Source organism: Phoca vitulina, unplaced genomic scaffold (assembly GCF_004348235.1).
Source record: "Phoca vitulina isolate PV1807 unplaced genomic scaffold, GSC_HSeal_1.0 scaffold31, whole genome shotgun sequence".
Taxonomy (NCBI): Eukaryota; Metazoa; Chordata; class Mammalia; order Carnivora; family Phocidae; genus Phoca; species Phoca vitulina.
In genome coordinates this window covers 12054205-12078788 of record NW_022589734.1, presented here as the reverse complement: position 1 = coordinate 12078788, position 24584 = coordinate 12054205, and the positions used below count along the sequence as shown (strand labels likewise).

The following is a 24584-nucleotide window of genomic DNA, read 5'->3' as shown; positions in this document are numbered from 1 at the left end:
AGAAGCCAATAGAGCATATTAGAGAAAACACACAGGTAAGAGAGTAAGAAAACCCCAGCACAGCAGTATTAGTTGTGTGACCTTGAGAAGTTTCTCACCTTCTCAGAACCTCCAATGCTTTAGCTGTGAAGGATTACCTTTGTAAACCTTAGTAATCCACTTAACTTGAAGGATCACCATGTTAAAGAATACATATAAAGTGTCTAACAGATAATAAGCACTCAATAAACGGTAGTCATTTATTAATAAAAGTGATAGTGTGCCTTTTAAAACAATAATTCTTAGAAGATGACGTTTATTTGGCCTATGACTAGTCCCAGGTAAAACAATAAACTCAACCAAATTTGTCTTTTGGACTTCTTGCTTACTTTTGCAGGACTACCTCCAAAATCCACATGTAAAACCGGCCGAGAAAACCTGACCGAAGGGTAAAGAGAAAACATTCCAGTCTGCAGTGAATGAGTTGAGAAGCTATGTCATCAAGAGTCAAAATGCCCCATAAAGCTTTTAAAGACAGGTTTATTTATATATAAGTGCATGAAATTGATACAGAAATTTTATTAAAATACTGTATATTACAAATTTTTAATCCAATAAATTCTGTGTAATGACGTTTAAGTGCTGGATTCACTTTTAACAGTTGTCCTGTGTGAGTCAGTAAAGAGTTCACCCTATATATCACAAAGAGGAGAGACACAAGGACCTCAGAAACGGTCCTGTGATTAGACAGTGGATGATATTAATTGTGCATCTTTTCTTTAAAGCAATGAATTGGAACCTAGATCTTGAGTTTGCAGACCAACTTTCTATAGTCAAAAATAACTTGCGTATGTTTATTGCTGCCCTTTGAAGAAAATGAGTGGTGAAAAATAAATTAAAATAAAGACCAACATCCCTAAGGCTAACCTGATGCTTACCACAATTAAAATAATTAAAGTTCACTGCAAAATTTGTGTTCTCCAGGAAATTCTGCTATATACACAATGAGATTTGTACATGAATTGGGAAATTAAAAAATCGCTTATATAAAATTAAAAATCAATAGTATACAATATTTACAGCTCGTTAGGTATGATACATAAACATAGTTTTTAAAATAACCCTTCAAAATTAAACTGTATTATGTAAACATGCAGTACACATACTCATACAGTGTAGTTTATAGTCTTAACAGAAGGGGAGGGGAACTGTGTTCACATAATGTAGGGTACTTCATCACGTATGCCTTTGCCTTTGTGCGTGACCCCATCCGACATTTATTCTTCCTGTCTTTAAACTTCACAGTACATTAAGTATTTCTATAGTAAAAAGAAATCCCTGATGGTAAACATATTCCTAAAGGTTACATAAAGTTTCTGCCCTTAAACTACGATATAAAACTAACACTGTTCACACTAGAATTTCTAGTTTACGACAAAACTAAATTTTAAAATCCCACACTTAATTGTCTTGACTACATTTTTCTCCATTTCAAACGTACTTGTAAAAAGAAAAAATTATAGACAAATACCACATCATGAAAATGTAAGGAAAGTAGTTGTCATCTGTCAATGGCAAAATGGCTGATTTTTATTCACCATAAGGAGTTAATTCAATTATACCGTCCCTAAACTCTAAATCCCCAGTGATAAGTATGCCAATCCTGAATCCTGTCAAATTCACTTTACAAAAGTATCTTAATTTCCAAGGCACTAAGGCATCATTTAGCTTTTAAAAACTACTTGTGTTTTACTAAATGATTCATCAGTGGTCTGAGAGTTAACACAATTTGAAAGTGAATTTTTAATACCTATCGGGTAAACTTTATTTTTGCTATTTAAATCAAGCCATTTTTGTTGGTTAACTTGAAGTTGATCCCCTCGTCTTCAAATGACTAGAGTCAGGGGTTAATACTTCATGGTAGAATCCTATGAATTTTAGCAAGTTATAGGACTATAATGAAAAATACTGCGGAATTTTATTTGTTCATCTAAATGTGTACAACTTGTGTGTGTGTGTGTGTGTGTGTGTGTGTGTGTGTGTATTGAGTAGAGGGTTGAAACTGTAAAAATTTCTCCATCATAAATGCATCTGATATCACAAATACCAAGAAAGTGTCAACAATGAGACCATCAACTCATCCGGTACTGAAAGTAAATCATTTTTAAATTACTTTTCAAACAAGTGCCTCTATTTCGCTCTCTATGGAGAAAACTTTAAAACGTTCTTCCCCCAAGATACTTAGTGATGATGTGCAAACATTTTAGTTTAAAAACAAGAGAATTTTCTCATCGTCAGTAGTACTGTCAAGTTAACATTCATTTGCACAGGGCTCTAAAACAAGAGATGAACTTTGGAAATTATCAATATGTATTTAGGAGAGAAAGTGTTACAGTTATGGTAATTATGAATGATATAGTCCCTCCTTCTATGTATTTGTTACACTGCTTTCCAGTTTCAGTTACATACCTAAATACATTCCTGAAGAGGGGGCAGTCACATTACCATCGAGGGGAGATCGATATGGATGCAGTATATAATCCAAAAAATATGTAAGAGGTTCATGCTCTCTTGGCTTGCCTATAGCATTTAATTTTCAGTAAGATTATAACTGCATAACCATAAGGTGTTAAGAACATCTTCTTCTGAACCAGCACTTCTGAGTCTATCAACAAATTGTACATATGTTTAAACTATAACATATGACATCGGTATGGAAGGAAGAGGGAGATTTTTAAGAAACTGCAAAATTAGTTCTCTAAATCGACCAAGGGTCATTATGTAAGTTCAACATATGTGCAATGAATGTAAAGCCGAGTCCTCTAAACTCGGAGGAGGAGATAGTTACAGTTCAGAGCTCAGTTCATTCAGAAATGTGGGCGCTTCCATCAATTTAATAAAGTATTAACTAGTACGTCTCCATATTTACTGAAAATACTTCACATATTAAGCACTACTTCTCCAAATTCACAGATACGTTTTTAGATAACTCCTTTAGCAGCCTCCTTAAAAACACTGTACTGTCTACACTGAACAGAGATCCTTCCATGAGAAGAGCAAACCCATCACCACACACACACACACACACACACGGATTGCAAATGCTCCCCAGCATGTCAGAAACATGCAAAACACACACACACACACACACGGATTGCAAATGCTCCCCAGCATGTCGGAAACATGCAAAACACACACACACACACACACACACACACACACACGGATTGCAAATGCTCCCCCATGTCGGAAACATGCAGCACCCTCGCGCCGTGTGGTTTACAGACCTACCACCAGGGGGCAGCTGCGTCTGCCCCAGCTTGCGCGCCTTGCCCTCCAGCGCCTCTTCCTGCCTTTAAACTGCCCGCTCCTACAACTACCACATGTTTGAAAAACCTTATCATCTTTAATCAAATAATGTCCTTTTGCACCTGAAGAGTCGCTCCTCAAGATGTTATAAAAAAGGACTAGGAGTTAGGAGAAATCATGAGCCAACTGATCGGCTCACTAGCCGATTTTCAGCACTGAGAGTCTCACCCCTGGTTTTTATTTACACGGCGACCCAGCTTCTCTGCCACTGAGATCTACCAGAATTTCTTCGGGACGTTCCGTGTTCCTCACATCTTACAAACAAGTAAGGACTCTTTGAAGAGATTCTGATTAAGACGTTCGGAGAGGGAAAAAAGGTAACAGCAAGAGGGAAGTAGTTTGAGAATATTTCCGAAAATACCCTCAGTGTCTTGTGACTTCGTGGATTATCACCTGGACATAAATCGGAAAGAACAGTCTCTCCTTGCAGTTAGAAACAAGCGGGTAGGGCGTAAGCACCCCCGTCGGTGGGAGGAAGGACGCGGGAGGCACTGAAGCCCAGGTCTACTTCCTGCAGAACCCACAGGACCCCTGAAGCCCGCAGCCCAGGGTGGCGAAGGAGAGGACCCCACACACGGAGGACACCGTTTCCCATCCCTGGAAGGAGGACAGTTAAGTCGCATGCGGCAGACATTCAATGGATGTTGGCTGAGTGGTCCAAGAGAAGCGAGCGGGATAAGGCAAAGGCAGAGGAGTGAGTGTGGCTACCCTCTCACCCTTTTCCTAGTTTAACGGGCGATAAATAAACACAGAAATTCAATCCTGCTTGCCCCGGCCATCTCCACCCCCTCCCCAATGCCCAGAAGTGGTCTTGGAGAATCTGCTCGTTTTGGAAATAAAGAGGTGGACAGGAGGTAAGGGAAGCAAGATTCTAAGTTTCCTTCTTAAAATATATGTAGGGGAAAACGTGAAAATGAAAGAAAACAGATGAATTTTACAAAACAACATATTAATTGGTGTTAAAAATGTAATTAAAACAATTCTAATGACTCTCTTCTTGACCATCTACTGCCAAATATGTACTGCTTTGCATTCAACAAGCGACGGGCCCTGGGTTCGAGTTGACGTGGTGGGCTTAGCGTCTAGAATTCTGTCCACTCTGTCACAGTAATGACAGCTCTGTTACAGAAAGTCCATTTGGTGGATAACCTGGGAACACCAGAATTTGGGGGCAGGGGGCAAGGGGAACAGGGCTTAAACTCTCAAACAGAATCGGGAAGTAAAATGTCCCAACCTTTTTAGGATTTACAATCACCTTGCTAGCTCTTGGTGGACTCAAGGGCAGGGATCTCCTCTCAGTCATCCTTGTACTTACTATAGAAATACTCAGTACAGCACTTTGAAAACAGCAGACCCATGTTTACCAGATTGAATTAGTTGGCATGGAAGTGCCGGCATGAGCAGAGTAATGTGGCAGCACCATTTGTCTCTTAATTAGACCTTCTTTAAAGGCCTTTTCAACAACACTCTTTGATTTCCACTTACCCCTCTTCCTTCTGTCACAGATGCATGATATACGGGGCAGCTCATTTCCTTATTTCTCACTTAAAGTACAAACGAAACCCTTAGGCTTTTTTGGGCTGTGGAAATGTACGTTGCAAATACTAAGAAAGTACATCGGGTACCAGACTATAGGACTGCTTAGTACACAGTAAGATCTAAAGTAAGAATGATTAAGCTGCGGGCACGGAATAGAGCCACCATTTAGAAATGTCCTTACTCTAGGAAACCAGTGGAGCCATCCCGTGGGGCAGAGCACTCACACCTCCTTCATTTAAAAGTTTTACATATTATTTGTAGCCTCAATGGGCCCCCCTGATTGATTCTGATCTACGGACAGTTCTAACCAGTATGTTAAATAATAATTAGTTTGGGCGTATCGGCATAGATCTCTTCTTTGGGGAATTGATTTCAACATCAGTAGTATTTTAGTAAACATTTTTTTTTAATAAAGGAGTGTAAACTCTAAAGGATTTCCCCCTTCCTTCCTGCATTTATCACAAAGAAAGTTTACTGCTAAATCATACATAAATTTTAAGACAGTGTAACCCAAATACGTCAATAAGGGCTTTTGTCATATCACAAACAAGGGTCTCCAGCACTAATAAACCAAGAAAAATTTCTCCAAATTCAAAAATCTCAAACATCCTTACTTATTTAAAAGATCATTCAACTGAACAAATATATAAAATTCTCTACTAGAACATGAAAGTGTTCACTGAACAAAAGCTTTCCAATTAGACTATATTCATATATAGCAGCTTTACATATATGTATATAATGATATATATGTGTGTGGATATATATCATTAAGCATTTGTCGTCTGTAGGAAAACCACTGATTTAAAAAAAAAAAAAAATCTCAGCCTAAAGATAGCTATTAAGACAATTTCATCAACTCACACTATTCAACTGCATTTCAAAACATCAAGAGAGTGACATTTGCACAAAATCTCAATGGAAAGAACTGAAAACAGCAAAGAAACCAACAATTGCCCCCAATGGTTAAAAGTACACACATAGACTCAATTCATAATGTAAAGCAACATGATGGGGATAGCTGCAGGACACTATAAGACTAATTACTAACCATCCAATTATACTCCCATTCTAGAGTAAAAACAGGAGTTAAAATCTCTTTGGTCCACACATTGATGGATTTAACGTGTCCAGGTTATTTTCCAGCTAATTTTGGATTCTAAACCATGTGCTCCGTATTCCCTTACCATGATAACTTTCGTAAATCATGAAACAACCATATGTTAAAATAAATATTCATATTGTAGATATGAAACAATGTGAACACATTATTGGTAACTCCTCTCAAAGAATATGAACACTTGAAATTACCAATAGAAGAGCCAAAGTAAAGGAAGAACACAATTCAAGTCTAAAAGAAAAGGAGAAATCAAATGGACTGGGAAAGTTTATGCCTAAATTTAATTTGGGAAAACATCAGGAACATAAAGAACACATGAAAATAATTTTAGGCTTGTACATAATAAAAAAAACCAATTTTAAGATTTACTTCAAAGATCTCTAGGGATGCACAGTTGCTTAATGGTGTCTTTAAAAACAGATCTCCAAGCCACAGCATTAGTAAACCCCCAAAATTGGCTTCCATACTGGTAAAAGTATCCCCTTCCCCAACTCCCTATTTTTACGTCATTGAAACACATTCTGCTTTTCGGTGGAGAAAAAGTGGTGTGGGTAATGGAGGCCTTAAATTTGAATGGGACCTAATAGAAACGTACTTTTTACCAAATCGGGTCATAAAACAATGAGGCTAGAGTATATAGATTATTTTTTGGACTGCCCTTAACTTCATATTTTCTGCAGTGGCTTTTTGAGTTAGCACATTTATAAAAGGACCTGGTATTTAAAACAATCTCAGTAGGAGACAAATTCAACCAGGTTCTGTTTCCCTTGCTCCTTGCACTCTTAAAAACAATTGCATCTTGCCAAAACTTCTTAAAATGTTGTATTACTGAGGATTTTTCATTCTAATAAATGTCGTCACTGATTCTAGGGAACTTAACAGCGCAAATCGAGAACCGAACAACAGAATCACTCTAATATATGTTCAGTACTGTACTGATATGCTGAGATTAACTGCCAAATTTTTAAATTATTTCTTATATTCCCCAATTTTTACTGAGTGAAATTGTTACCACATGCCCAATGTAATGCAATTACTCTTCTTATATAACTTACTTGTTACTTATCTACAAATGAGGCTCTTTGTTTCCACAGCCTAATTTAGGCCACTCTTTAAATACAGGTAATACTCCAGAATGAAAGATTGTTTATGTTTTGTCAAAAATCAAGATATATGCAACAAGTAATATAATCCCACCGAGATACTAGCTATAAAGATGTTTTCTCCATGAGATACATGGCAAAAACTTTCTTTAGAAGGGTCAAAGAATGCAACATGCATTTCAGACTTCTTTTCTTACAAAGTTTTTAAGAAAATTTTCAAATTATATTTTTATGACACACAAACTACAGTCAATGTGTGTGACCCATAAAGTTTTTGAATTCGTATCAATAGAATAGTTACGTAGGAGGGAAACTATTAAGAGTGTTATCTGAGTGGAAAGGATGCACCCTACGGGTCTACTTTGAGTCCTTAAAAGAGTTTAGCTAGTTTTCCATTAAGTATTATTTTCCACATAAATTAAAGTAAATAACAATAATGCCTAAACATATTAAAGCCCTAAATCCCAGAAACGTTCAACATTAAAAACCAAATCGTTTACCTCATATTCAATGATTCGGTGTTCAGCACTCACACGGGATTTAGCGTCACGAAACAAAAATCTCACTACGTTACCTGAATTCATGTCAAATATGGTTCACAGCACTCATCTACATCTACACTTGCAAATTGTCACATGATCCATGTTAAAAAAAAAAGAGAGAGAGAGAAGAGTTTGGCACATATATCAATTCCTCAAAACGTCCCTGTAACTCAACACAACACTGTTAAGAACGACGAGTCAACACCAGTGTTAACCTGATTGGCAGCTAAGCAAGGTGCTTCCTCCTGTAGCTTCCGGTCCTGTGATGCGCCCGGCCCGGGACGGAGGCACGTAAGGTGCAGTGCGGTAGTGCAACCACTTGGACACCAGAGGGCGATCTTTGCACACAGCTCAAGGCCTTCGGCTGCGCCCCGCTCCTTCCACGTTCTCCTCGTACGGTTTCATTCCCGCTCCTTCACAACGCCGTGTTCTGAGAATCTGTACATCTGTTTCCTTATGTGAAGTAAGACATTCCCACCGAAAGCTCAGAGTGTGGCGAGGATCCTTGAGAAGGAGATGATTAATGTCAATACAGTCTGTCCCACGCCCCACACCAGCGCCTCCAGAGGGGCCATGTTCTTCCCTGCGACTCGGTAGATGCCCGCGACTGCTGCGCCTGGATGAGAAGGGACAGAGAAACAAACCAACACGTTCATTCCCTTCGCAACACGCTGCACCGTGGGGACGTCAGATCGCTTTTCATCTCAGCACCCCAGACTCCTCCATCATGCTCATCTTCTAAACTGTCCACGGAAGTTTCCGTGTGATCGGTACAAGTCGCACTTGACCACACCACTTCACTGAAAGACAGGCTTTGCTATTCAGCTGCAAAATACATATTTACAGTACATGCTGTTCACTTGACATCAAACATGTTCATAAACCATGAATAATTTGTTATTGTAATCTCTCACCTGGGCATTGAATTGGACAGACAAAACAAACATGTCTGTTTTTATAAACATACAACTACCCCTATTGATAATTATAAATGAAAATACAGAAACTACACAATTTAATGCAGTTTCTAAATTATTCAAGTAATTTTTAAAAAATTAATTCTTAAATGTGTATAAAATATCAGAATAGTTGACTACCACATTTCAGAATCTACCATATAGTTTACCAAGTCTTTTTAATAAAGCATACAACCATAAAGTTATTTAGAGACTAGTATCTTGACATCTAATAAAAATGGAAGATGCACCTGACATCTGTTCTGGGAAAAATGTTTAGATCACGCACACTTCCAAGAATTCGAGAATCCCAGAGTTACAGGAGTCTCAGAGCCCATCTGATTCAACACTTCACCTTATTAATATACTATATATACTGAAACATTTAAATTAGAGTATGCCTCTCCAGCACTAAGTTTTAGAAAATGATCCAAGAAGTGGAAAATCTAAGCACTTACTAGCTCAGGCTTCCTAGGAAATGGTAAGCAAATGTGTCAAGTCAAACATCTCATGCTCATATGAGGTGAAGAGCATGGGTTTTGGAGCCAGACTTGTGGATCAAACTCCGAAATCCACTCCCTAGCAGATGTGCTACATGGGGCAATCACTTAACCTTTCTGTGCCTTATTTCCTCAACTGTAAAATGGGTGGGAATGTAGATGAAGAGTGACTGGTCCTAGTATGCACTCTGAATTTTGGCTAAGAGTTGTCATCGTAGTAAATGAGAAAGGTATTTCCAATCAGTGATTCAGCATTCAGTAAATGGTGTTGGAACAATGAGCAGACATTGGAAAGAATAAATCTAGCTCCCTACTTTACATCACTCCCCAGAATAAATTTCAGATGGGTTAAAGAACAAAATATTAAAAACAAAGCTATAAATGTAAACTTTAAAACAGAAGAGAATGTACCTATGATCTTAGGAAAAGAGAGCTGCATAAAAAAGAGCAAAACCCCTAACGGGACATGGGGTGCCTGAGTGGCTCAGTCGGTTAAGCATCTGCCTTCGGCTCAGGTCATGATCCCAGGGTCCTGGGATCGAGCCCCACATTGGGCTCCCTGCTCGGCGGGAAGCCTGCTTCTCCCTCTCCCGCTCTCCCTGCTTGTGTTCCCTCTCTCGCTGTCTCTCTGTCAAATAAATAAATAAAACCTTAAAAAAAAAAAAAAAACCTAAAGGGACAGATGAGAAAAATACTTGATCCATGTCCAGAGTACAGACACACACATATATACACGTATAATAACCAAGGCAGTACTTATTGTAGCAGCAAAAAAACAAAAACAAAAACAAAACACCACAAAGTCAAAAGCAAGAAGCCAATATCCTTCAGTGTGGAGTGTGTAAACTATATCAAGCCCACACTACGAAACCCATACAATTTCAAAAGAAAAATAAAAACCTTATGAACTGACAGAGAGAACCTAAGACATTATTTATGCAACAAATAAAACCTAAAACTATATATATTCTCTACTAGTACATGCATCCATCCTATGCATGTGTGCATGTATGTAAACATTTATATATGTAAATATGAATGAATGTAATATTCATATATACATACAATCCGGGGGCATATAAGCCAAACTGAAAATAGGGATTACAACTGAGAAGAGCACTAGTTTGGGAGTGCTAGTCCAAAGAGACCTTTGCCTTATCCATAATGTTTTGCATTTTACAAGGAGAATATGCCGTCATATATTACTTATGTAATTAAAATTAATTTTAAAAATCTAACAATTTCCACACCAACTTGCCTACACTTCTCTATAATTCCAAGAAACTTTCATCTTCAAGGTCAGAATATCTTTCAATCCTCTTTTCCGAACTAAAATACTTGTACATAATGACAAAGTTCACTGAACTCTTGATATAAAATAGTAAGGAATAAATTATACTTTAAGCTAGGTAGCAAATGCTCATAGAATAAGAAAAATTGTGAACATGTTCAATGTCAAGTGTTTCCTATGTGACTAGAAGAGGTGGTGCTTATATTTAGTATTTCTGTGCCTCCGAAGTTCAGGGTGGAGTCCTTTGGCTGTAGATGGAGGGCCCAGGAAAGCATGTTTCGGGCATCTCCTATAGGGGTTTAGAATTTAATGGAGGTCAGGAGCCATGGAGACACACCCGAAGAGACAAGTGAGAGGGAATAAGAAAATGATTTAAGGAATAGAAAATGAGTACTGAGAACCTTTCCACTCTACTGTCATCTTCTTTCCCAAATAAGCTGACTCCTTTATCGAGTATTTGGCTGGTCTGGTGATTAAAATGGATTTCACGCTGGAAGGCCCTGATGTTCGAGGGAAAACAAACAAAACTCCTAAATAACCCATTCTTCTTTAAAATCTTTCAAGGAACAGAGGACAAGCCCTTCAAGCCTATATAGTGTTAGACAGAAAATAAAACAAACCACCGTTTTCTTTCCAGTGGATAATGAGTTAGGAAACAATTCAGAAGTTACAACTTCCCTCCAAAAGAAGTAGATTTACAGAAGTCCCCACTGCCTTGTAGAATCTCACACCCAGAAGCACTGGTCAGAAAAGAGTGTACCAGTGGAACTCTCAATCTAAAAGATCTGCAAGAAAACAATTTTGCGTGCCTAATAAATGAATTTGGAAGCACTGCTATTGAATATTGAGCAGATACAAAAGAGTATTTATAAAAATATATGTAGAGGCTCCTTGGTGTCTCAGTCGGTTAAGTGTCTGACTCTTGGTCTTGGCTTGGGTCATAATCTCAGGGTTGTGGGATCCAGCCCCCACGTCGTACTCCATGCTCAGTGTGGAGCCTGCTTGGGGGTTCTCCCTCCCTCTCCCTCAGCCCCTCCCCCCCAAATAAATAAATCTTTAAAATATATATATTTTATATATATGTAGATTATAAAATGACAACAAATTCCCAAGTACCATCATCCAACTGAAGAGAAGAACATCACTACTTCCTTTGAAATTCCCGTGGACTCTGCTCAATTATATCCCATTCCCTCCTTGAATTTGTTTTTTATCATTCCCTTGCTTTTTGTCAGCTTTAGCACCTTCATGTATCCTAAAAACATATATTATTTGGTTTTTTAAATAAATTAATTTTATGTAAATTGACACTATAAGTATTCTGGAATTTGGGTTCAATATCATAGGTCTGAAAGCTACCCACGTTGTTGTGTGTAGCTATAATTCATGCATTTTCACTACTGCGTAGAATTCTAAGCATAAATATACCACAATTTATCCATTCTACTGCCAATAACATTTATTTCCAATCCTTAACAATGACAAACACTGATTCTATGAATATCCTTGTGTGTGACCCCTGGCCCACATACAGTCAAAAATTTCTCTTCAATACTTGGGTAAAAGTAGAACTGCTCAGTCTTATGTTATGGGCATTTTCAACTTTACTAAGTAATGCCAAACTGTCTTCCAAAGTAGTTGAACCAGTTAGTCCATTATCTTCAGAAGCAGTTGGTATCTTTTTTTTTTTAATTTTTGTCAATCTGGTAAGTAAGAGATGTCATCTCTATGATCAATTTGCATTTCCCTGATAATTAATGTGACTGAACTTTTCTTCACATATTAAGAGGCCAGGAGGGTTTTCTACTTTTACGAAATGCTTGTCGAATCTTTTGTCCTTTTTTCTTTTGAGTTTTCTTCTTATTTGATTCATAGGGTTTTTAAAATATGGTTTGGGTATTAATCTTTTTATATTTATATATGTTCACAAATGTCTTCCCTCCAATTTTTGCTTTAGTTTTCCAAACTCTCTCTACAATATATTTTGCTGAACTTGCCAGATGAAAGACCACAAATATTATGGTCTTTGTTTTTTTGGTGAAATACTCAGCTAAGTTAAGCAAGAATGAAGAAGACCCAAGTGGAACAAGATGCTTGAAATAAACGCTGCATGTCTGGAATCCCCACTACCCACAAGGGCAGAAAGAATCACTTAGAAATAAGCGAAGTACTCCCGAGGACTGAGGAACTAGCAAATGCTGACACAGTGAAGACGGCAGGGAGAAAGCAACACTGCTGAGCTGACACGACTTTAGTGAAAGATATGAACCTACAAGGTCAAGAGAGGCTAGAAGAAGAGCCACCAGTGGACAAAAGATGTCAATATACAGCGACACACCAAAGAAAGTGATCTGATTTGCCCTCCATATTTCCTGAGAGAAAGTAGATGCGAAGGCAAAGGCAGGTTTGGTTTTAACAGCATTGGTTCTATCAGCCTGTGTGGTCAGAGGAGGGGCCAGCGAGTTGTGGTCCACAGGTCCAACCTACATACCACATCACACGGATGTGGCACAAGAGTGAAGAATGGTTTTTACATTTTTAAATGGTTTTTTAAAAATCAAAAGAAGAAAACTTCATGATACATGAAAATTTTACAAAATTTAAATTTCAGTTTCCATAAATAACGTTTTATTGGCATACAGCCATAGTCAGGTCGGATCCTGAATTATCTTTGCATTCCTAGGGTAACACTCAAAAGGTAAATGAGCCTATACTTTTCCGCTCCTGCACGGTCTTTTTCTTGCTTAACAAGATTACTTTGGCCTCAGCAAATAAGCTGTGCACGGCTTTACTCTTTCCATTTCCTCAATAATTTGGATAAAACAGGAACTAAATTGCTTCTTCAAAATTTGGTAGAACTCATCTGTAAACTCCATTTGAGCCTGTAGTTCCTTTGGGAGGGGAGGGTCTTCAACATTTCAACTGTTTAAATATACTTATTGTCCTATTCATATTTTGTTTCTTCTTATGCCAATTTTGACATTTTATACTTAGGAATATATCCCTGTTCACAAAACTGTTATTTTTATAATTCTTTATTCTATCTCTATTATTGGGTCTATAGTTATTCTATTTTTTTCTATAATTTTCTGCCTTAACTTTGTATTAAAAATTAGTTTGCCAGCAATCTATTCATCTTAGTATCTTTCCAAAAACCAGTTTTTTGCTTTATCTTTCATAGACTCAACTCAGAAAACTGAACAGCGTTTCTCTACACCAATAAAACTAACCAATGTCATTGGAAGATACCATGCGCAACAACCATGACAAAAGAGCTCAAGAATTAACCAAAAATATACAACCCTCTTGTTGAGAAAGACATTTTAAAACTAACAGAAGATACAGAAGATGATCTGAAGACATGGAAATCTAATACATGTTCTTGGGTAGAACAGTTTACTATGCCAGTTCTTCCCAAATTAACCTCTCCATTCAATTAAATCTGATGAGGTCCCTGCGCTTTCAGAGTTTTCTCTTGTTTTTTTTACATATAACTATATTCAGCTATTAAAGTAAATTTTTCCATTGGCCTGCTTTGTCCCTTGCCAATCCCATTCAAAACAATCTTACTTGTTTTCCGCGGCCTGCAGGAAAAAAGTCCAAATTTTCTGGCTTGCCTTTTAAGACCCTCTAGGATTTGGCTCCACTGTCTTTCCAGCAGAATCTCCCCCTTCACTATGCATATCCTGTGCTTTGGCTAAACCTGAGTACTCGTTTGAAACCCTATCTGTGGCAAAATGGATGAGGTTTTGATAAGGTGTTATATGATAAGGTTACAGGCTGCATGCAGCAACAACAAAAACCTAACACAGAGTAACACAGAAAACCCCAACGGGGAGTGGAGAAAGGATGAAAAAACTGATGACTACATGGAAATCTGATACATGTTCTTGGGTGGTACAGTTTACTATGCCAGTTCTTCCCAAATTAACCTCTCCATTCACTTAAGTCCCAATAAAAATCATAGTTCTACTTCGTCCACAACTATTTTATGAATGTCCTGTCAGTGTCAGGACAGACACAGAAACGAGGGGACAGGGGTTTTCCTCCCAAGGCAAGGTGTGCCAGTCCCTCTGGGAAAAGGTGACTGTCCCACACAAAAGGAGGCCTTGGAACTACAGGGGGAAAAGGACTTACTCTTATCTGGGGGCTAGGAACCAACCAGAAAGGAAGATGTCCTTCCCGTGGCAGCAGTGAGCTGCACCAGGCCAGAAGAGAATGGCGGCCTCAGCCTCCAGTACCCCGGCTGTGGCAGAAATCACCAGTAGCACGGAGAAGCAGCTAGAACTACACCCAGAAAGCGGCCGCAGCACCCTCGGGTCTCAACAGGACGCATCTAAGTCCTGGCTCACCCAGCGCAGCAGAAACTAGAACCACGTCTCTGAACCCAAGGTGGAGTGGGGGCCCCGGTCCGGGGTTAAGGAAAGGCAGAGGGAACGACCCAAGGCCTGTGTGCAGTGCGCTTTGGGCAGCTCAGGAGGGAAGCCGCACACAGCTCGAGGATACTCTCATGTGGCTGATCTCTAGTAGGTCAGGGGAGATTTGTGCCGTAACAATTTGTGTTTAAGAAGAAAGTGTGATTTTACTTTGCAGACCCAGGCAGACTGCATCGAGGACCTACGGGCTATGTTTTCACTTTTTTTTTATGACAATTATCACTGGCAATTTGTGTGCCTACCTCTCTCCCTGGCTAGATCGGGAGTTCCTTTAAGGCAAAAACTATGTCCACTAGAAAATAAATTTCCCCATAGATTTCTGCGCCCCTTGCCAATTTTTACAAGTTGTTCTATTTCTCACAGAACCTTGCATAACGAGTCTTCACAGAGAAATACAAAAACTATCCGTTCAGTGCGTAAATGAACTGGTCTTTACCTTCCAGGTGAAGTGTGATCAGTGCTGAAAATATTCTCCGTGGGAGATAACACTAGTGTCACAGTCATCATAAGAATAAAGTGCATATACAATCAGGTCCTTAAACAAAACAAAAGCAACTTACTAGTAATCATTGCTCCAGTTACAGAAGCCAGAAATCCGATGCTGACTGCAACGAGCGAGATTACTCTCCCCTGCCTATGCCTCTGCAGCATCACAAACATCAACACGCCCGCAGCACCATGGACAAACAGAGAGGAGAAGAGAGCCCACAGAAAGATCCAGTACCACATCTCTGAAAGGAAAAGCAGAGGGTTAATAATTCTGTTGAAAACATCCTAGAAAATTCGGTTTAACAAATAGGGAGCCCCCAGGGTTTGGAGGAAGGGTAAATGAGATAAAGGATATGAAAATGCCCAGCACAGTGCCTCATACATAGCAACACTAAATGAAAGTTAACGATGATCATCATCACTGATGCTTGATGGGGAAAGAGTTCCAGAACTTCAGAATATTAAGGATACCCTCTGATTGGATCTAAATGTCCCCATCATAAAGCTATAATCCATCAACGTGTCTAACGAATCCCTAATTAATTTGCAAATCTCTTGGAATAAAGTTATTTAATTGCTGTTTGAGATATGATTTTCTACACTAAATAACAGTGTTAAGACATTTTTGAAATCTACTCCTTAATTCAAGTTGTTCTAGAAATCAACAATTTTATCTTTTATGATTTTAGGAATTTCAGGCAATTCCCCTCTTGGCTCTCAACTTTATATACTAAAGCATCACTCAGAATTTTTTTTTAAATTCTTTTTCTCGGGTCATTTTAATAGTCCTTACCCAGACCTTTCCAAGCTCCATTGTTCTTTCTTCAAAGTGTCCTCAATTACTGTTCATTTTGGTTTAGGTTACGGTGGATGAGCGCACCTTCCATTGTCTCTCTAGCACTCATTCCCTTTCTTTCTGGCCACCTGTGCCCTCCCAGTCAGCCCATACAGCTCCTGTAGGCTTTGCCAGGTCTTTGCATTGACTCTACCTCCCTGCCCAGGCCTGTGGTGAGGTCCATCAGGGGAGGCAACTGATCCTCGCTGGGCCAATCATTCCCTTCCCCTGGGAATTCTGCATTGGGCCCCAGGGAATACCGCGTCTTTGGGTGGCTGAAGGATTTGTGAAGAGCCATTTCTGCATCACGTGATGAGAGCCACGGAACAGGATGAAAGAAAAATGTATCCATCAAAGACAAGAGACAACCAAATCCCTCATTCCAGTGATTTCTAAGGCCTGCCACATTACTACCCTTAGTTTCAATGTAACATCCCAGTTTCCTTTTAACAAAATTCCTTTTTATGTAAACTAGCTCAGGGAAGTCTTCTGTTACTTATAGCTGAAAGAGTGGACTCCAAATGTGGGGATGTCACCTTGAGGATCATCCTTGGTATGCAAACATTCTGTAATGCAAAGTATCTGCCATTGGTGCTAGTATTCACTCTCTATCAAGTGGAAAAGAAAGGTCAATAAAACAGTCATGAAATAAAGAGAACAAAAATGGATGACTAAAAAAATATCTATCCTAACATCATTACAGATATTACACTGTTGATGGGAATGTAAAATGGTGTAGCTGCTATGGAGAAGTACAGTGGTTCCTCAAAAACTTTGAAAAAGAACTACCATATGATCCAGCAATTCCACTTCTGCATATATAGCCAAAAGAATTAAAAGCAGGATCACAAGAGCTATCTGCACACCCATGCTCTTAGCGGTATTATTCACAATAGCCAAGAAAGGGAAGCAGCTCGAGTGTCCCCCAACGAATGAACGAATGAGCAAACTGCGGACGGCACACACAATGGAATATTATTCAGCTTAAAAAAGGAAAGAAACCAGGGCGCCTGGGTGGCTCAGTCGTTAAGCGTCTGCCCTCGGCTCAGGTCATGATCCCAGGGTCCTGGGATCGAGCCCCACATCGGGCTCCCTGCTCAGCAGGAAGCCTGCTTCTCCCTCTCCCACTCCCCCTGCTTGTGTTCCCTCTCTCGCTGTCTCTCTGTCAAATAAATAAATAAAACCTTTAAAAAAAAAAAAAAAAAAGGAAAGAAACCCTGGGACATGCCATGACAGGGCTGAACCATGAGGACTTTATACTGAGTAAAGTAAGCCAGTCACAGAATGATAAATACTGTATGATTCCATTCACATGAGGTATATCTAAAGCAGTCCAATTCACAGAGAGAACACAGAATGATGGTTGCCAGGGGCTTGGGGGAGAGGGAAATGGGTACAGAGCTGCAGTTCCTCAAGACTAAAAAATGTGGAGATCCATTATACAACAATGTGAAGGTACTTAACACTACTGAACTATATATACCCTTAAAATAGTTATGATGGAAAATTTTGTGTTTTTTTAACCACACTAAAAAAATAAACTTTTTAAAGTATGGATATAAATTTCAAAGATAATTATTTTAAGTCATGACCATAAATGAGAAACAAACAAAAAACTTGTGAAGTAGGGTGCCTGGGTGGCTCAGTCAGTTAGGCGCCCAACTCTTGATTTCCACTCAGGTCATGATCTCAGGGTCCTGGGATGGGGCCCCGTGTCTGGTTCCACGTTCAGCAGGGAGTCTCCTTGTCCTTCTCCCTCTGCTCCCCCCACCAACCCTCTCCCAAAAAAATAAATAAATAAACTCTTTAAAAAAAAAACTCATGAAGGAAGGAAGGTGTGGATAGAAGGTAAATACTAGGGGTCTTTGGGGCAATGGAACTATTCTGTAGTTTGACTGTAGTGGTGGATACTTATACAAGTGACAAAACTGTACAGAAATAAATACAAACACACATAAATTAGTACACATATACAAGTAATACTGGTGAAATCTGAATAAGGCTGGTGGATCAATGTCAATATCATGGTTTTGGTATTACACCGTGGTTTTCCAAGATGTCCTCATTGGGTAAACTGGGTAAAGGGTACATGGGTTCTCTCCACATTATTTCTTACAAATGCATCTGAATCTACAATCATCTCAAAGTAAAAAGTTTATTTTTTTTTAAAAAAGGGAGGATACACAGAAAACAGATTTAAAAAATAAAATCATTTTCAGCCTGCCAAATTCTTAAGAATTAATACTTAGACTGGACTCAGTTAATGTGAAATCATTTGAAGGCAGGGACATCGGGTATATTTTCCAATGTGTGCTGAAGGACCATGCATGCTTCTCAATGGCATAAGAGACAGATGCTGGTCATTAAGGAAAAGTAGACAAAGCTTGCCTTTTAAGGTTCTTCTCTTCTAGCTTTCAGCAAAATGTTTTCATGCTGTCGCTCCCGAACAAATAGCTTCAATTTATAATAAATGCATTAAGGACAAAAAGGCTTAACCGGCTCAGAAGATATTTCTATTTTAAAAGATGTAATTTTTCAAGGTGGGAATATAAGGGAATAATCATATGGAGGCATTTTCATCAAGGGAGCTCTGAGACCAGAAAGGCTCCACAGCAAGAGGCACATACTCTTAAGAAAGAGGTCAATCATCTGCCTTGTAGCCCAAGCCCACTTCTGATAGCTTACCAATCTACCCCAGAAAGCACTTTTCTTTGTTGTCCTTGAAATACAAATAGAGTGAAAAAATTCTTGACTATATTTAAGACTATGAGTGAGGGATTATTTGACATTATAAGTAATGGTGTTTGCTTAGTGAATACATAGTTATTGGCCTCAACAAAAACTCTGCTTGAGCATTTGGAAATGTAAATTTTAAGTTTAATGTTTTATAAAGCCCCAAGATAACAAAGAATTATACAACTAAAATAGAACCTCAAATAGTCCTCTAGTGACCAGGCCAGAGTTATCCCTTAAGCAGACTGAGCACAAACTACCTAAATTCAAATTTATTTTCATATTTCTTTTTTTTAAAAATCATATTATTTATCTTAGAAAAAACTGAACTCTGCTAAGAATATCTATAGCTAACTTAGGTTTCATGTTATCACTATGACTGTGAATTACCTAATGGATGCACACAACCTGGTCCGTGGACAGGGCCTCTGAAGATCTTGATCTACTCTGCATAAGAAAGTCAGTCTCAGGCCCTGCTCACCACTGGCAAACACAGGAAACCTACCAGGTTAGTTCAGGTGAAGAGAACTGCAGGATCCTAAGAGCAGAGCAGGAACAGATGTCCCAGAGCCCTAGAGGAAGGACAGGTGCTAAGAGGACAGGCGTGGAATACCACCTTTTCTTCAACGGTCTAGGCCATACAGCTAATGTGGACATCCACAGGCTCAGGGGTCCCTGTCCACCCATAGCCCACCTAATCCAAGCTTCCAGCAATTGAGCAACAGTGAAAGGAAGATAGACTTTGCTAGTGCTAAACAAGATGCAAAACAAAATTTTAAAAATACAATGCACGAAACAGAAAACTCTGAAGCCTGCCATCCACACACTCGCCTTAATTCACTGGAAGGAAATATTCCTTCTTCCTGGGCACATCTCATAATGTCTGGTTATTTTTCCCTATTCAAAGCTGTCCATAATCTTCATCCTAAACAAATTTTGCCTGGATTGTTGCACCGGAGAACTGTGACGTGTCTCGGCCTCCAAACAATACTAGAAATAGCCTGCTCCCAATCTGTATCTTTCATCAGCTCCCGTTGCCAAGTTGCTCAAAAATTATCTTCTGTACTTTTGTTTTTAATCCTTGGACAAAATTATTTATGAGAAATGTTTTTCTCTAGTTGTCTAAAATGTATTAAATGAGTAAAAACAAGTCAAAGAATGGTACATACTGTACGATCCTATTTGCTTAAAAATATGTTTGTTTATGTACAGAAAAATGCACAAACAGAAAACTTGTCAATGGCTATCTTTTAAAGATAAGAGATGGGTGATATTATTTTATACATTCTTTGCTTTTTATTTTTCAGCACCTGCCTGAAATATGTATTTTTTAAATTTTGCTGCAAACATACTGTTTTTAAAAAGTAGTTTTTCATTCTAAAATTCATCAAAGAAGATGCTCTACCAGGCCAAAGGTTCTCAACCCAGACTGCTCACAAGAATTACCCTAAACAAAAGTTCTCAACCCAGGCTGTTCACAAGAATTACCCTAAACTAAAGCAATCTCTGGAGGTGGGACCTAAACAACAACATTTTTGTCAACTCTACCAAATAACTACAATTTGCAACAGAAATAGAAATCACTACTCTAGGCTAAAGTTACATAAGAGATACTTATTAAAAAATCCAAAAGTCGTAAAAACAACAAAACCATCTCATTAGACAAACACTAAATGTATTTTTAATCCTCTAGAGAGTATCTCACCCTTCTAATAAAATAATTAACAGATACTGAGCCCTTACTGCGTGCTCAATACAGTCTAAGCCTCAAGCTGAAAATACCATGCCAATAAGACCATATGTTGAAGCTGTTCATGATTTCTACCTTCTTTATAGAAATGGTCCACATTGTATGTTTAAATAGTCTGTGTTCACATTAGGTTATCTCAAGCTTTGGTGTCATTCCAGCAAATCTAAAGTGTGGAAATCACTCCCCTTAGTTTCCAACATCAATGACTTCTCAGTTTGGGGATGCGTCTCACATAGGTGGCTTATTAGACTCTCAGAAAGATGATGCACTTATAATTTGAAAAAGTCCCCTAGATCAGAGGTCAGCAAAGTAGGGTCCATGAGCTGTAGCTGGCCCACCATCAGTTTCTGGAGAGTCTGTGAGCTAAGAATGGTACTGCATTTTGAAGTGGTTGAAAATCAAAAGAACAATATTTCATGACACATCAAAATTACACAGAATTTGAATTTCAATGCCCATAAAGTTTTACTGAAACATAGTCATACTCATCCAGACTGTCTATGGCTACTTTCATGCTATAAAAGCAAAGCTGAGTAGTTATGACAGAGATCATATGGCCTGCATAGCTGAAAATATTTACTGTAGTACTTTAACATAGTACTTCTATATATTAGCAAGAGCTGACACTTTGAGTGTTTAGTTAATGATACTTCGATGGCATATATTCTAATACCTCAGGTTCTTCAGAGCACAGTATGTAGCTGATGTTATGGGGAACAGAGGCTTGAACAAGAAGGACAATGTCAAGAAAGGTCCCAAGAGGATTCACTGTCACATATGAATTTTTAAAAATAAATTTAATTTAACCAAATGATAAACATATTAGAGATGGAATGAGGGTAAAGAAAATAGGAAAAACAATTCACTGTCAAGAAATAAAGCAATTAATAGAGCCAAACTCAGGAATGACCCAGACTTTACAACAACCAGACAGGGACTTTAAAATTACTATAATTTACATGTTAAAGGCTCTCATGGAAAAGGTGGAAAACTCACATGAACAGATGGGGAATTTTAGCAGAAAAATGGAAATTCCAAGTAAAATTCAAATGGAAATGCTAAAATTTTTTTTAAAAGTTAACAACAAAAACCATAATATCCAAGATAAAAAAAATTCCTTTAATGGTCTCACCAATAGACCTGACATAGTTAAGCAAAGAATCAGTAAACTTAAAGAAGGACCAAAAGAAATTATTCAAACTAAAATATGAGAGAAAAAAGAATAGGACAAAAGGAGGAGGGTAAGGGAAAAGAGGAATCATCCATTTAAGAGCTATGGAATAATTTCAAATGGTTTAACATAACATGTAATTGGAGTCTCAGAAGGAGAAGAAAAAGAGAATGGAGAAGAAAAGTATTTGAAGGGATAGTGGCTGAAAATTTTCTAAAAATAATGAAAGATACCAAACCACAAATCTAAGACTCCCAGAGAACCTCCAGCAAGATAAAGACTTCCCAAAATAACCAAAACACAATAAAATAAAAATAAGCCACACACACATATCTAGATACATCATAGTGAAATGACTAAAAATCAAAGATAAAGGGGAAATACTGAAAGTAGTGAGAGAGGGGAAAAACACTTTACATATAGAGGAACAAAGATAAAAAATACAGCAAACTTCTCATCAGAACCTATCAAACCAGAAAACAATAGAATGACATTTTTTTAAAGACTGAACGTGCTGGGGGGGTGGGGGGGCGGGGAGAACACCTGTAAAGCCAGAAATCTATATTCCGGAGAAATAGCTTTCAAAACTGAAGGTGAAATGAAGACTTTTTTCAGAAAAAAGAAAAGCTGGGAGAACTAATTGCTGGTGGACCTACAAGACATATTAAAGGAAGCTCTTCAGACAGAAGGAATATGATATTAGATGGAAGCTTAACTCTATATAAAGAAATGAACAAAAAAGAAAGTTAAAATGAAGGTAAATGTAAAGGACATTTTTTCTTATTCTTAATCATTCTTACCATATTAACCAGATTTAAAAATAAGTTGCTGTGTTTGTCCACTTGAAACTTCATTTAACATAGAAGTTGAAGCTACTGTAAATATTTAATAGCTGTCTGCTTCTGCTTCTTAAAGAGAGCAAAAACACTAGTTTTTAAATTTAATGGTGATACTTTCAAGGGTTGCCTTAATTCACTGCCTTTCTCAAAGCTTATGGCAACACTTATTACCCACTTACACTAAATTACCCTTTTGCCAGCTAATTATATAATTTCAAACCGTAAATTACAGTACTTATCATTGAGTACTAAAAGAAATTTCTTTTAAAAGCAAGTTTTTTAATTTAAAACAATCAGAATATCACTGCTTTAAAGAAATCAGGTTAAGGCTATTTAAAATAGTTCAAAAACTGTTCTATATTCAAGCCATAGTACTGTCTTCCTAAAAGATGTCATTCAACTTGTTCTTCCTCATAACTGATTAACTACTCAGTTACAAAAGTATAAGAATTAAATGTCAAAATCTGAATCTATTATGAAATTATAACATAGCATTATACAATGGTTTTAATTGTTATTACTTGTATGCCCTCAAGTGTCTTAAATTACACATGTCATACTAAAAAAAAAAGTAAGTCGGGAACAACATGTTTGTTTGAATCAGTCACTGATCTAAAAAATCTTGTCAGCAATTGATAAAATGTTTTACAATCTCATGACATAGTATTTCCAAGGGATATTGACACTGAACACTGAAAAATGAACTTTTTACATCAATGAGCATAACTTACAAGGAAATTCTGGATGTAACAAATTCCTAAAGTTAAATCTAAATACAGGACCAAATGAATGACAGATCAGAAAGTAAAAGCACAACCAAGAAAATTTAGCAAGTAATACACACGCATGGTCAGAACTGCTGCACCTCGGTAATCCTGAGGAAGCAGTTACCCCACACATGGATAAACAAGACAAAATTAAACAGACATCATTTCAGATACTGAATCCAGAGTTTCCTAAACCAAGTTTTAAGAAGGCCCAATCTTTAAGAGCTATTACATGCTGTTGAGAGAACAAAGATTTTCTAGGTCTTAGGCCTCACCTTACGAATCAGCCTATTAAGTCTGAGGAAGCACCACTTAAGAAAGAAAATTTCTTAAAGATTAAAGAGTAAACATTTAATTTTTATGTGCAAATGGTAAGCATTTTTCTTAACTCATAGTTTACTAAACTTTTCTCTCGGAACTTTCTGATTTCTAAATCAGCTTTCCCTTAACATCAACATGAGAACGGCTAGCATCAGATTATATTCCACATGAGGAACCCGAGCGTGGGAAACATGTGGCTCGTCTAACGTGCAAAAACCAGTTAGTCGCAGTCAAGGATAAAACTCAGTTTCCTGATCCATAAATTTAAGGATCCTATTGCTTTTTTAGACTCTTTATTTGCATACAAAAATCTGACAGAACCCAAATTATTCTGGAGGGGAAAATTCCAATAACTGCACATTATCTAAGTGTTTACATAAATATTGTTAATGTTAAATTTTCCCAAATACTTCAGATCTAATATAGCTAAGCCATACTGAATTTTTTTTTTTTTTTTTAAATTTTTTTTTATTGTTATGTTAATCCCCATACATTACATCATTAGTTTTAGATATAGTGTTCCATGATTCATTGTTTGTGCATAACACCCAGTGCTCCATGCAGAACGTGCCCTCCTCAATACCCATCACCAGGCTAACCCATCCTCCCAACCCCCTCCCCTCTAGAACCCTCAGTTTGTTTTTCAGAGTCCATCGTCTCTCATGGTTCTTCTCCCCCTCCGATTTCCCCCCCTTCATTCTTCCCCTCCTGCTACATTCTTCTTCTTCTTTTTTTCTTTCTTAACATATATTGCATTATTTGTTTCAGAGGTACAGATCTGAGATTCAACACTCCTACACAATTCACAGCGCTTACCAGAACACATACCCTCCCCAGTGTCCAT

At 37.9% G+C, this 24584-nt stretch overlaps 1 protein-coding gene across 1 annotated transcript in view; it reads right to left on the bottom strand.

The window, feature by feature from the left end:
- Positions 1-501: 501 nt before the first annotated feature.
- Positions 502-24584, bottom strand: part of TMEM170B (transmembrane protein 170B) — a 32647-nt gene continuing 8564 nt past the window's right edge. Inside the window, exons 2-3 of the mRNA XM_032424767.1 lie at positions 15396-15566; positions 502-8268 (exon numbers count right to left, since the gene is read on the bottom strand). Coding sequence (XP_032280658.1) covers positions 8138-8268; positions 15396-15566 — 302 coding nt within the window. The 3' untranslated portion in view covers positions 502-8137. The remainder of the gene's footprint in view (positions 8269-15395; positions 15567-24584) is intronic.